The sequence below is a fragment of the Pelophylax lessonae genome (assembly GCF_965119305.1).
Source record: "Pelophylax lessonae genome assembly, chromosome: 7".
Lineage (NCBI taxonomy): Eukaryota > Metazoa > Chordata > Amphibia > Anura > Ranidae > Pelophylax > Pelophylax lessonae.
In genome coordinates, this window is record NC_138774.1 from 207,067,007 (window position 1) to 207,082,265 (window position 15,259).

Sequence of the window (15,259 nt, forward strand, 5' to 3'; positions counted from 1 at the left end):
CCTAGCACTGAGCTCTCACTGAGCTCAGCGGGGAGAACTGTCGCAGAGACAAGCGTCTCTGTTTTTCAATTGTGAAGGCTGTGATCGGACACAGCCGTCACGGGATCGGGAGGGCCAATCACAGAGCCCATATCCTGATCTCGTCTTGGCTATGTCCTGTGATCACAGCCTTCACGGTTTCTGCCACTGCCCCGCCTCACGGCCACAAGCAGGTGCTCGTTCTGAGGGGCGTATGGGAACGTCCACCCAGAACAATGCAGCTCCCACCTGGCAGTTTATATGCAGTGGCCCGGGTGGGAGGAGGTTACACAATCAGTGTTTAAATCCGGTAACCAATCTGAACCAACTAAGTTTATCTTGGTCTCAACACAACCACAGGATAAGGTTCCTTTATCCATGTCCTTAGTCTGCTTGTCTTCAGCAAACTGCAGGCTTTCTTGTGCATCATCTTTAGAAGAGGCTTCCTTCTGGGACGAAAGCCATGCAGACCAATGTAATGCAGTGTGTGGCGTATGGTCTGAGCACTGACAGGCTGACCCCCCCATCCCTTCAACCACTGCTGCAATTCTGGCAGCACTCATACGTCTATTTCCCAAAGACAACCTCTGGATATGACGCTGAGCACGTGCACTCAACTTCTTTGGTCGACCAAGCCGAGGCCTGTCCTGTTAAACTGCTGTATGGTATTGGCCACCGTGCTGAAGATCAGTTTCAGGGTCTTGGCAATCTTCTTATAGCCTAGGCCATCTTTATGTAGAGCAACAATTCTTTTTTTTAGATCCTTAGAGAGTCCTTTGCCATGAGGTGCCGTGTTGAACTTCCAGTGACCAGGATGAAAAATTGAGAGCGATAACATCAAATTTAACACACGTTCTCCCCATTCAAACCTGGGACCTTGTAACACTAACGTGTCACATGACAACAGGAAGGGAAAATGGGTAATTGGGCCCAATTTGGACATTTTCACTTAGGGGTATACTCACTTTTTTTGTCAGCCATTTAGACATTAATGGCTGTGTGTTGAGTTATTTTGAGGGGACAGCAAATTTACACTGTTATACAAGCTGTACACTCACTACTTTACATTGTAGCAAAGTGTCCTTTCTTCAGTGTTGTCACATGAAAAGATAAAATATTTACAAAAATGTGAGGGGTGTACTCACTTTTATGAGATACTGCATGTTCCTTGCTAAAGAACATTTAGGTTGATGTGCAGAATCTGGTGCAGCTGTGCATGGTAGCCAATCAGCTTCTAACTTCAGCTTGTTCAGTTAGGTCCCTTTCACACGGGCTTTCCGATCTAATCTGCCTGTCAGTTTTTCAGGCGGACCTGATCGGATGCTCCATACAGCCCTATGGAGCGGCGGATGTCAGGGGAGACATCTCTCTTATCCAATCCGATCCTGTCCGTGAAATCCAGACTGATGGAAACCCTATTTTCTATCCGTCTGGAGGATCGTATCGGATGGGATCGGATGAGAACGGACACGCGGTCCTTTCTCATCCGATCTCCCCATAGAGGACAGCGGGGATCTGACAGCTCCGTCTCTGCACACAGAGCTGTCATCCGCCTGCTCAGCGGGGATCAGCGGATCGATCCCCCACTGAGCAGAACGGACTCCGACGGGCGCTCCACCCCGGTGAAAGGAGCCTTAAGCTTTTGAAAAAAAAAAACCTGGACACTGATTGGTTTCTATGCAGAGCTGCACCACATTTTGCACTCTCCAGTTTTAGGAAATCATCCCCATTATTTTTTATCCAGTTGTTATTGGTAAAGTTCCGCTTTAATAGCCAACCCACCGCCAACAGTTTCAATCACTTTAGCTGCCATTTGGTACTTGATCCGCTCAGTTGTTTTTTAAATAGTTAACAGTATGTAACTTAATATTTCCATGTGTATGGTCAACATTCATTCTGAACTCCTATGGTTGAGTGGGTGAGTTGAGTTGATGGGTGGGTGACTTTAAATTAAAGTGAGTTAGGCCAGGTGTGTTCAGATAGATTGGGGCATTCTTATATTCGCTTACTATATGTGTTCTGGTAAAACATTTGGGATGCTCAAAGTAGATCCACATCCACTAGGAGATTAGGGCAGCACCTGGATTGGTAAGAAAGCCTGGGAGTTCTTTTCCCAAATGGCCAGTGGCAGTCCATCTATTCTTCACCTAGACTGATTTCCTGGATACAAGGCTGGAAAATTCTCCAGATGTAATGAAGAATTAGTCAGACAGTAAAATCACTTGTTCTGTAAGTCCCCTCTTCCTGAGTCCAATGCTTGGAATTTTGGAAGTGTCGGACCTATACTTTTATAATAAATATACAGTAGGAGATAGCGAAGACCTTCCTGCATTGCATTTCTGTACTTTGCGTACCTGTGAAATCAGTATGACACTTCCAAATACTGCCTCGAGAAGCAAATCAAACTTTACAATGACTTCACAGAATAGAGCCATGCAAGATATTTGTTTGTTGTGGAATCAAACTGTTATTTTAACCGCTTGCCGACTGCCACAAGTACATATACTGCAGCGGTCAGCCCCCTGCAGGCAAAGTGACGTATGGGTACGTCACTCGCCTGCGAGCCAATAGGGGGCGAGTGCGCACTCCCGCCCCCGCTCGTTCACGGACACCCTCGCGATCCTCCGTTACAGAGGGAGAAAGGCAGGCGGCTGATGTAAACAAAGCCGCCTGTCATTCTCCTGTCATTCATTCCTGTGTAAGTGCAGAGATCATACTGTCCTGCTATGTAGGATCGTAGATCTCTGTAGTTACACAAACAGCCACATCCCTTCACAGTTAGAAGCACGCCCCTAGGGACACACTTAACCCCTCCTTCTCCAATAAAGTTAACCCCTTCCCTGCCAGTGTCATTTTTACAGTAACAGTGCATTTGTATACCACTGATTACTGTAGTAATGTCACTGGTACCCCCAAAAGTGTCAAAAATGTCAGTCAAGAGTCCGATCTGTCCGCCGCAATGTCGCAGTCCCGCAAAAAAATCGCAGATCGCCGCCATTACTCGTTAAAAAAAAAAAAAAACAACAAAAATTACAAAAATCTTTACCTTAGTTAGTAAACGCAATAACTTTTGCACAAACCAATCAAATACGCTTATTGCGATTTTTTTTTTTTTTTTTTTTTACCAAACATATGTAGCAGAAAACAAATTGGCCAAAAATGTTAAAAAATTTTGATTTTTACATTTTGTTTTTTGGGAATTTCATATAAAAAAATGTGAAGAATATTGTTATTTTTGCAAAATTGTTGCTCTTTTTTTGTTTATAGCGCATGATCAAAATATTGCACAGGTGATCAAATACCACCAAAAGAAAGCTTTGTTTGTGGGAAAAAAAGGATGTCAAATTTGTTTAGGTACAGCGTCGCACGACCGCGCAATTGTCCGTTAAATTCACGCAGTGCCGAATCGCAAAATAGAGCCTGGTCAGGAAGGGGGTAAAATCTTCCGGGGCTTAAGTGGTTAAGCCCACCAGCATGACCCTTAGGCTCCATGTACACGGGACGCTGGAAATGGCCGTTTAGGAGCAGTTGGGCGTTTTTTTCAGAAGCCCCTGAACCCATCTACATTTTATCTTATCTGTCCATGTACACCAGGTCGTTTACAGTCATTTGCAGGCAGTTGCGTTCAGGGACTTTTTTTAGAACGCAATTATTTGCGTTCGAACATGTGTTTCCCGGCGTTTCAAACGCACAAACGCGTCTGAACGCGATGACCCGCGTTTAGCGTTCGCGTTTTTCCATTTTAAAGGGGAATCATTTTTTTGACCTCTAGGAACGGTTCTAAACGCAAACGCCCCTAAACGCGGGTACAAACGCAACTGAACGGACGTTTCAAATGTCCTAAAAATTCCAGCATTCAAAGGGACTTTTAACAACGTCCCATGTACATGGAGCCTTACAGCTATTCCCCTTCAGGTTAGCCCAATAAGAACAGTACAACTGTGTTCCTGCAATTGTACACTGAATAAGTATAAGAACTAAGTGGATGTTTTTACTAAGTTTTACCTTGAGCACTAAAAAGTTGCTATGAAAAAAAAAAAAAAATTGCTATGGGCAACCGTTTTGTTTTGGTATGTCTGAAGAGATACACTATGTCCCATGATGGAAATAAGTGTAAGTCAATGTGTATTCGGGAAGAAGTTAGGTGACCTCTTCATGCTATGCTCTGTATCCTTCCAGCAGTCATAGGATTCCATGCAGTACAATGTGGTGATTCATGGGCTGCCAGGGTCTCGGGGGATCGGAATGAAGTGGGGGAAGCCCATATCTGGATCATGGAGTCACAAAAAATTTGCAGGGTGTTACTGATGTTTCTGCTACTTCAGTAAAGGCTTTGAGAGCCAAGATCACATCTGTACTGTGCAAAAGTCATTGTAAAAGATACCCAGGCACATGTATATCATACAGTAGAACAGATCACGGTACATTTAATATTTTAAAGTACAACAAACCCCGGCACTTTCCCATGTACAGACCTAGAACAAGCAAATTTCCATATGTCAAAGTATACAAAATCACAGCAAATGACCATGTGTATAAATAAAATATATACCTTCATTTTAACATGTGTAAAAAAGTATAACCTATCATGTACATCAGGTATATCATGGTTTCTAAAAATAAAACTAGGATAAATCTCATATACTGTAAAAAAAAGACAGCATTAGATTAGATCTACTGTATGTACCTTTCCATGTATAACACTTGGACACATCCTGCATAAAACTAGGGTGACTGATCAAAGCTTATTTCCTTTTATGACACGAGGATGGATCTTGTTTCAAACTAGGACAGATCTAGACTTATTTTCTTGTATTTCACTAAGATGGATCCTGTATAAAACTAGGACAGATCTAGGCTTATTTCCATGTATGACATCAGGATTGATTGTGTATAAAACTAGGACAGATTTAGGTCTATTTTCATGTATTACACCAGGATGGATCCTGTAAAAAAACAAGGACAATCAAGGCTTATTTCTATGTATGATGTGAGAATGAACACTGTACAGGCTGTCCCTGGGTTGCAAACAAGATAGGTTCTGTAGGTTTGTTCTTACGTTGAATTTGTATGCAATTTGGAACAGTTGCATTTTTTTTTTTTAAAGCGGAGTTCCGGCCACAAAATCGACATACTGTAATCGATTTTGGGCCATCCACTTGCTCTTGGTCACCTGAAAAAGAAATGGATAGTTAAGATTTTTTTTTTTGTTTACTTACCTTGTTATTGAAGGAAAATATACTCACCTTTCTTCCACTTCCTCCCTCTGCGGCCGCGGCCCGCGCCGTCACTTCCTCTTTGCATTGATTCCTGGTAGCTGAACATCATCGCTCCCAGGAATCAATGCGCCTGCATCGGCCCCGATCGTCACTTCCGGTGCGGGCGCCTCATTCCCTGCTAAACAGCTTCTGGGCATGCCCAGAAGCTGTGGAGGGATGGCGTGCCCGCACCGGAAGTGACGAGCGTGGCCGTTGCAGGCGCATTCTGGGAGAAGAGGACGCAGAAGAGGACGCGCTGGCTTCAGCTGCCCACATCCGAGATGGCAGCGCTGGAGAAGAATTTTTCAAGGTAAGTATTTCTTCTAAAAGGTAAGTGCGACCCGGGACAGTACAGAGGCTATCCATTGTGGAATGTACTAGCCCTGACTGTCCCGGGGGTATTTTTCGCTAAATTTAACCCCCGTGGCAGGAACTCCAATCATTTTTACGTTTTTTGGATAGCTTCCCTGTAACATTTGTTTTGCTGTCTGTGTCCCTGTTCAGAAGATTTCACCTCACTTTTTGTCCCTGTGACAATCGGATTTTGAAGATTTTAGGTTATTGTGGAAACAAGGATTGGTGAGAACTCTTACATGATTCCCACGATTACTCTTACAGTAGTGACATTTTTTTTTTAAATCCGAAGGGGTGCAAAAAACTTAAACGAAAAAAACCCAACTTTTTTTTCCATGAAACGTGAACACAAAAAAGGTGCATGTCAACACACACAATAAAGTGCACTTAGAGGTGTGCTTTGTTCACGAAGGGGTAGGACCTCTACCCTGATCCCCCAGGGCGCAAGGCTACTGACAGGGACAAAGGGTTCCAAAGGTACGCCTAGCCAGAAGGCCCGACGGACCCCGTTCTTCTGTGCCAGCCAAAGCCGACCCCGAATACTTGGTCGAGGGGCTCTCCCGAAGAGAGGCTCCCCAGGGACAAAGAAGGAAGGAGCTTGAAGGCCACACATCCTCCCCCTAGACTTCAGGGCAAGCCCGAGCACTCACACCCTCCATCCTAGTGAGGAGAAAACACACACAAAAGTGAAAGGTGACAAAACATGGGAGAAAAATAATTAAATAAGTGGCCGTGCATGGTGCACTGGCCGGGCCCTGAGGCCTGGTAACAAAAATTGCCCTGGACTTTAGCCAAAAGGCCCAGCCCTAAAAGGTGCAGTACAGAAAAAGTGTTTGGAGCTGTGACCATGTGCCCATTCACACACATTGGGGTCCCACACCCAAGTGTTCCTAAGAGCACCTCTGGGGCGACCACTTCCAGAGGGTACAGACACCGAGGACTCTCTGCCTTCCCAGCCAGACAAGGTAGAACGTTTAAATCAGGAGGTAACGGGCTCTTCCAGCATTACCTGGGGAATTACTCTCTGTTCCAGCCGGTACTAACCTTCCAATCACTCGACCTTGGTCAGGTCAGATGACAGCACAGCGCCACCGCTGGATCACTGATAAGAACAGATACTACACTTGATCTTAGCCAAAAAGCTGATTAGCGATGTGAATTTCCCTTCTTAGGGGTAGAGTTCCTCTTACTTCCTGTTGTCTCCCTCCATTTATAATTGTAAGTGGGATGTACTTTGGATATATGTAACTCAGATACTGCCTGTATAAACTTAAGATGGATGTAGGCTTATTTCCATGTATGACATTAGGACAGATCTAGGCTTATTTTCATGTATGACACCAGGATGGATCTTGAATAAACAAGAACAATCAAGGTTTATTTCCATGTATGACACTAGGGCAGTTCTAGCCTTCTTTTCATGTATAACACCAGGATGGATCCTTTTTAATACTAGAATGGATTTGGGCTTATTTCCATGTATGCCATTAGGATAAATCCTTTATAAAACTAGGATGGATCTAGGCATATTTCCATATATGACACTAGGTTGGATCCTTTTATTTCTATGTATAACACTGGGATGGATCCTTTTTAAAACTAGGATGGATCCAGGCTTATTTCCATGTATGATACCAGGATGGGTCCTTTATAATACTAGGATGGATCTAGGCTTATTTCTATGTATGATACCAGGATGGTTCCTTTATAATACTAGGACGGTTCTAGGCTTATTTCCATTTATGATACCAGGAGGGATCCTTTATAAAACAAGGATGGATCTAGGCTTATTTCCATGTTTGACACTAGGATGGATCCTTTATTTCTATGTATGACACTAGGATGGATCCTTTATAAAACTAGAATGAATCTAGGCTTATTTCCATGTATGATACCAGGATGAATTCTTTATAAAACTAGGACAGATCTAGGCTTATTTCCATGTATGATACCAGGATGGATCCTTTATTTCCATGTATAACACTGGGATGGATACTTTATAAAACTAGGATGGATCTAGGCTTATTTCCATGTATGATACCAGGATGGATCCTTTATAAAATTAGGAGGGATCTAGGCGTATTTCCATGTATGACACTAGGATGGATCTAGGCTTGTTTCCATGTACTGTATGACACTAGGATGGGTCCTTTAGAAAACTAGGACAGATCTAGGCTTATCTCCATGTATGATACCAGGATTGATCCTTTATTTCCATGTATGACACTGGGATGGATCCTTTATAAAATTAGGTTGGATCTAGGCTTATTTTCATGTATAACACTAGCATGGATCCTTTATAAAACTAGGATGGATTTAGGCTTGTTTCCATGTATGACACTATGATGGAACCTTTATTTCCATGTATGACACTAGGATGGATCCTTTATAATACTAGGATGGATCTAGGCTTGTTTCCATATATGACACTAGGATGGATCCTTTATTTCCATGCATGACACTAGGATGGATCCTTTATAAAACCAGGACAGATCTAGGCTTATTTCCACGTAGGACACTAGGATGGATCCTTTATAAAACTAGGATGGATCTAGGCTTATTTTCATGTATGATACCAGGATGGATCCTTTAAAACAAGGACGGATGTAGGCTTATTTCCATGTATGACATTAGGAGGGATTCTTTATAAAACTAGGACAGATCTAGGCTTATTTCCATGTATGACACCGGGATAGATCCTTTATAAAACTAAAATGGATCTAGGCTTATTTCCGTGTATGACATTAGGAGGAATCCTTTATAAAACTAGGACAGATCTAGGCTTATTTCCATGTATGACACCGGGATAGATCCTTTATAAAACTAAAATGGATCTAGGCTTATTTCCGTGTATGACATTAGGAGGAATCCTTTATAAAACTAGGACAGATCTAGGCTTATTTCCATGTATGACACTAGGATGGATCCTTTATAAAACTAGGATGGATCTAGGCTTATTTCCATGTATAACACTAGGATGGATCCTTTATTAAACTAGGATTGATCTAGGCTTATTTCCATGTATAACACTAGGATGGATCCTGTATAAAACTAGGATGGATCTAGGCTTATTTCCATGTATGACACTAGGATGGACCCTTCTAAAACTAATATAGATCTGGTCTTATTTCCATGTATGACACCAGAATGGATCCTGTATCAAACTAGGACGGATCTAGGCCTATTTCCATGTGTGACACCAGGATGGATTCTGTATAAAAGTCTGACATATCTAGGCTTTTTTCCATGTATCATTCAACATCCTGTCCAGCACTACCGCCCACAGTAAATATAGTAGGGTGCTCAGCCAACTGGCGCATCCAAATAAAGAAATAGCCAACACTTCTTACACTATATAATAAAAGCAGAAGTGTTATTAGCATATATTTGCAATCTATGTGGAAGCCACACTGCCTTATCAAAGCCCCATCGCACAGCATGGCCCCTAGCTGTAAACTAACTGAAAACCCATCCTGACAGACACAGTAATATATAGATCAAAGGCAGGTGTACTTGAAGTAACTAATTCCTTGTTAAAGATGCAGACACACACCAGAAGCCCAACACAGCTACTGACACCTCTGCTTTTAATACTGTATATAGTGTAAGGCTACATTCACACCTGAGCGTAGCGTTTTCGCGCCTTTTTTTACCGCAATTTTTACCGCGATTTACAGGCGTTTTTTGTGCAGGCGTTTTTAGATTGAATAGAAACCAATGGAAAACGCCTGTAATCTGCCCAAAAAGAAGCTCATGCACTTTTTTGAGCGTTGGGCGTTTTGCTTACAGCGTCAAAACGCTCAGATGTGAACAGGGGCCATTGAAATGAATAGGATTTGTCTTGTTGGGCGTTTTGAGAGCTGATCCTAGATCAGAAAAACTCCCCAAAAACGCCTAGATGTGAACGGAGCCTAAGTAATGCTGGTTAGTTATTGATTTGTATTATGTACTGTATGACACTAGCATGGATCCTGTATACAACTAGGACCATTAACCTCTTCATTCCTTTATTATGCTGCATGCTTGCTATCAGTCTGTCAAGCATAGCCAAGCAATGACCTCTTCCAGAAGCAGGTCAGCAATGGCAGCCCTTGTATTTTTAAACATGACAGGTGCATTTTTACGGGAATTTCAATGCATACAACTGGAGATAAGAAAAGAAGCACAAAAAAAGTTATCACTAATAGCGACTACACATACCATCATTTTATAGAATAACCAATAACTGCTGTGGGCAAGAAATCCAATATTGTCAAAAAAGGACACACAGCGCAAATCGGAATATATAAAGTGACTGGTGCCAAAATTCTTGTGTAGGTGGGTGAAAACTGTGCAATATTGTAAATTAATAAATTAAATAATTCATCCTAATCTGAATCATACAGTGCTGTGAAATCAAGTGCAAATACATATGCGTGATAGAAGGCAAATCAATATACCATACAATGGTGCATAAATAATTTAAATATGAATAAATGAATAAATAAAGTTCCATAAAAGTCCCAAAAAAGTCCTTAAGCAAGTAGCCAGTGAAGGCAATGTGCTTAAGTGCTCTTTATTGTACAAACTGGTGACAATCCGTGCCAAAAAGATAAGGTGCAATGGTGAGGGGGTACACTCCCCGTTGATACTTCCACTTACCAGACTGCCAGGACCCCTTAGCAATATTGCATGTGGGTCAAACGCACTTAGTCCGGTGTGGGTCTTTTCTTTTCCTTTGAGACTAGTCTTGTGGACTCCAATACCCAATCTTTCCTCAATAAGCTAAAGAATGTGGGACCATAGGAGGGAAAAACTCAAGATAGTGTAATCCCGTTTCATAAACTTTATTAAATAATGCAGAAAAAAACTCACATTTCAGGAGTGATAACAAGCCTTCAGTGAAGATACAATCTCCTATGCAGAAAGGACTTCCGGGCTTACGGTGACTGCACGGGTTGCGCTGGTCCCGGCTAGCGTTCCACTGAGACCGGAAGTGACGTAAGCTTCAAACGTGAGCCGGAAATTGCGTCGACGCGTTTCGCCCTCCTCCAGGGCGTTATCAAAGACCATTTTTTTTATTACTTTTGAACAGCAGCATTTTGGATTGAGGGTAAACATCATACATCCATAGCGCAGTATAAGTACACACAAATCCAATATTGTGTTTGCTTTCTTTTCTCCTGTGTATTACTGTTTATTGTAATGATTATTTTTATTATAACTATTTTTAGTATTATTATTCAGATTTGTTTTTTTATTCATGAAAAGGCTCGTTTCCTGGCTGTCCTGGGTCGCATACTTCTGAGTCACAGGCCTTGAACAGATGTTTAGCATGGGAAAATGTAGAATTGCTTATCACTATAAAAAAATCTTGGATGCGTGACTCAGAAAAGATTAGCATGACATCCAGGCAACCAGCATTTTCAGGATACATCAGCAATGGCTACTTCCCTGTTTCTCTCCTGTAAGGATTTATTTATGACTCTGGATTTGTGTTTTTCAGGTGCCGAAGGAAGCCAGTTTGAGAGGGATTTTGTGTCTGCCCACAACGCTTACAGGAAGAAGCACGGCGCGCCCCCTCTTCAGCTAAGTCGTGAGCTCTGTCGATCCGCTCAGCAATGGGCAGACCACCTGCTGTCCATCCGGACGCTGAAGCACAGTGGCTCAGATCATGGAGAGAACCTGTACTACAAATACAGCTCCAGCACCAGAGAGCTGCCAGGTAATACCAGCTTCCCTTGTCCCATCTCTGCCGCTAAAAACTGATCTATGCTGCATTTACTATAGTGAAGGTCAAACGCTAATCAGAAGTGGCAATATCAACATTAATGGTAAAGCTTAAAGTAAACCTTTTTATTCCATGCATAGCAAAATAACAGGTTCACCCTAATGACTGCCCCTACTGTCACCTTCCCCTTTTTTCCCCTGCCACTCTGTTTGCCTGAGGAAGTGAAGGGACATATAAGGAACGTCCTTGTATGGGGAAGCACATGATGCGTGGCAGCCTTGTGTAAGCTCCTAATTCCAACATGAAGCCTACATATAGATAACTCTCTTTGCTCCTGGAAGCTGAACAGAGGCAATCTGTAAAAAAGATCTCGTGAACCGAACAGTATGTTGTTTACCGGGCGCCCGCGTTCGGCACATCGCAGATCTGGCAGACAGATTATTGTGCGGGGCTGGGGATGACCCAGCGGTCATGGTGCATGTGGGCACTAATGACAAAGTTAAAGGTAGGTGGAGGATCCTAAAGAACGATTTCAGGGACTTAGGTACTAGATTGAGGAAAAGGACCTCCAAGGTGGTTTTCTCTGAAATACTGCCTGTACCTCGAGCCACACAGGAGAGGCAGAAGGAGATTAGGGAACTTAACAAGTGGCTGAGGAATTGGTGTAGGAAGGAGGGGTTTGGGTTCCTGGAGAACTGGGCTGACTTCTCAGTCGGCTACCGGCTCTTTAGTAAGGATGGGCTGCACCTTAATGGGGGCGGTACAGCTCTTTTGGGGAGAAAGATGGCCACCAAGTTGGAGGGGCTTTTAAACTAGGAGATGGGGGGAAGGGCTCAGAAGTAGAATCAGTCAGGAGGGAGCAAAGGACTGAAGGCAGTTGTAGGGTCAGCAGCGACAGTAGGTCCACAACGTCAATCGGTAGGTCTGTGCGGGAGAATCTCAGACCGAACAGGAATAAACATAACCAATCACGTTTAACGTCCGTAAAACTAAGAGGGGTATATGCTAATGCCAGGAGTCTAGCTAATAAAATAGATGAGTTGGAAATGTTAGTTCATGAAGAGGACATAGACCTTGTGGGAATAGCGGAGACTTGGTTCGACCCCTCACATGACTGGCTGGCAAATATCCAAGGGTATTCGGTGTACCGGAAGGACAGGATAGGAAAAAGAGGGGGAGGGGTATGTCTCTACGTCAAGAACAATGTAAGGGTGATAGAGCGGAGTGACATTACGGAAGGGATGAGTATGGAGTTAGAATCCGTGTGGGTAGAACTCCTTAGGGAAGGAGAAAAGGGAAAAGTAATTGTGGGGGTTTGCTATAGGCCACCTAACCAAGGGGAGGAGGTAGAGCTGGAATTTTTAGCACTTTTGGGTAAAGTGGCAAAAAGCTAGGATTAGTCATCATATTGGGGGACTTCAATTATCCCGACATTGACTGGGGAGAGGGGACTACACACTCACAGAAGGCCCGTCTATTCACGGAAACCTTACAGGACAACTACATGTCACAGTTGGTGGTGGACTCTCCGACTAGAGAAAATGCAGTCCTGGATCTATTGATCACTAATGACCCAGACATAATCTCGGAGGTAGGAATCAAGGACAACCTGGGCTCTAGCGATCACAGGATGATCACATTTAGTGTAAATAACAATAGAACAAGGCAAGTGGGGAACATAAGAACCCTTAACTTCAGAAGGGCAAACTTTCCAAAATTGTTCTCATTGATGGAAAGGGTAAACTGGGACCGAACCCTAGGATCCCTGACCACAGAGGAAAAATGGGAATGCTTTAGGAACATATTAAGCAAAGGCATCTTGCAGTGCATTCCTATGGGAAATACATTTAGAAGAGACAAAGCCAAACCTGGCTGGCTAAGCCGTAGCGTTAAAAACCTTATTAGGGGAAAAAAAATGGCCTTCAGGAAATATAAATCCGAAGGCACAGTATTGGCTTTCGACCAATACAAGGAGGCAAATAAGAAGTGTAAACACGAAATCAAGATGGCTAAAATAGACTTTGAGAGACAAATAGCAGAGGATAGTAAAAAAAACCCAAAGAAATTCTTTAAGTATATCAATAGCAAAAAAACTAGGGCAGAGCATATTGCACACATAATTAGCGATGATGGGAGGATGGTTACAGAGGACACTGAAAAAGCAACCGTGCTGAATGCTTTTTTCTCGTCAGTATTTACACAGGAAATGGAGGGATACACTGACCATGACTGTATGGTTAGTAGTAATACACAGGACTTGCCACTATGGCTAACAGAGGGTGAAATCAGGGAAAGGCTGGATAAACTTAAAACAAACAAATCACCAGGCCCGGATGGCGTGCATCCGAGAGTACTCAAGGAACTCAGTAAGGTTATATCCAGACCACTGTTCCTGATCTTTGCGGACAGTATTAGGACAGGAGAAGTACCAGGAGATTGGAGGAAAGCTAACGTGATTCCGATATTCAAAAAGGGTCAGAGGCATGTCCCGGGAAATTATAGGCCTGTCAGTTTGACATCGATAGTATGTAAACTTCTGGAGGGGATGATAAGGGACTATATCGTAGAGTTTGCTAAAGACAACAGCATCATCAGTAATAACCAGCACGGGTTTACAAATGGGCGTTCTTGTCAAACCAATCTATTAGCATTCTACGAGGAGGTGAGCTGTGAGCTAGATAGGGGCAGACCAGTGGATGTGGTGTACCTAGATTTCACTAAGGCGTTTGATACAGTTCCCCATAAGCGCTTAATTTATAAAATAAGGTCTGCAGGTATCGACAGCAGGGTGTGCTTTTTTATACGGAACTGGCTAAAAGGGCGTGTCCAAAGGGTGGTAATAAACAGCGCATACTCAGACTGGTCTGAGGTAGTAAGCGGGGTGCCCCAGGGCTCAGTCCTGGGACCAGCCTTGTTCAATTTATTCATAAACAGCATTGAGGTCGGGATCAGTAGTTCAATAGCAGTTTTTGTAGATGACACAAAATTGGGCAGGGCAATAACCGCACAGCATGAAGCAGATATCCTACAGAATGACCTGGACAAAATAACGGAGTGGGCAACGACTTGGCAAATGAGGTTTAACGTAGAGAAGTGTAAGGTTTTGCACTTGGGGACTAGAAACATAAAAGCACAATACACGTTAGGAGGGGAACCCTTGGGGGAATCAAAAATTGAGAAAGATCTGGGAGTCTTGGTTGATGATAGACTAGGCAACAGCATGCAATGTCAGGCGGCAGCTGCCAAAGCTAGCAGAATATTAGCATGCATAAAGAAAGGGATGTATTCCAGAGATAAGACTATAATCCTTCGACTTTATAAAACTCTGGTCCGACTGCATCTGGAGTATTCTGTCCAGTTCTGGTCGCCAGTCCTCAGGAGGGATGTGTTGGAGCTGGAGAGAGTCCAGAGAAGAGCAACTAAACTTATTAGGGGATTGGAGGACCTTGATTATGAAGAGCGTCTGCAATCGCTTGATTTATTCTCCCTGGAGAAGAGACGCCTGAGGGGGGACATGATAGCAATTTTTAAATATCTCAATGGGGATCTCAGCTTAGAAAAAAAGCTGTTTAGTCGAAGGGATTGCATGAGGACTCGGGGGCATACAATGCGATTAGAGGAGAAGCGTTTTAACATCAGGCAACGTGGGGGGTTCTTTACTGTTAGGGCTACAATATTGTGGAATTCTCTACCACAAGAGGTGGTTTCTGCGGGTAGTATGGTGGCTTTCAAAAGACTATTGGACGTGCATCTCAAGGATCAGAACATTCAGGGGTATGAGAGATGATTACAGCCACACACACCTACAAAGGTTGAACTGGATGGACTATTATCTTTATTCAACCTCACCTACTATGTAACTATGTAAGAGACTGATGGAGTAGCAAATGGAATGCAGGCATAAGCTGCTGATGATGCG

The 15,259-nt window shown here is 43.2% G+C and overlaps 1 protein-coding gene across 3 annotated transcripts in view; it reads left to right on the forward strand.

Moving 5' to 3' along the window:
- GLIPR2 (GLI pathogenesis related 2) overlaps nucleotides 1-15,259 on the forward strand; it is a 198,585-nt gene that overhangs the window by 130,457 nt on the left and 52,869 nt on the right. For all 3 annotated transcript variants that reach the window (XM_082263412.1, XM_082263411.1, XM_082263413.1), the window contains exon 6: nucleotides 11,116-11,334. In XM_082263412.1, coding sequence (XP_082119538.1) covers nucleotides 11,116-11,334 — 219 coding nt within the window. The remainder of the gene's footprint in view (nucleotides 1-11,115; nucleotides 11,335-15,259) is intronic.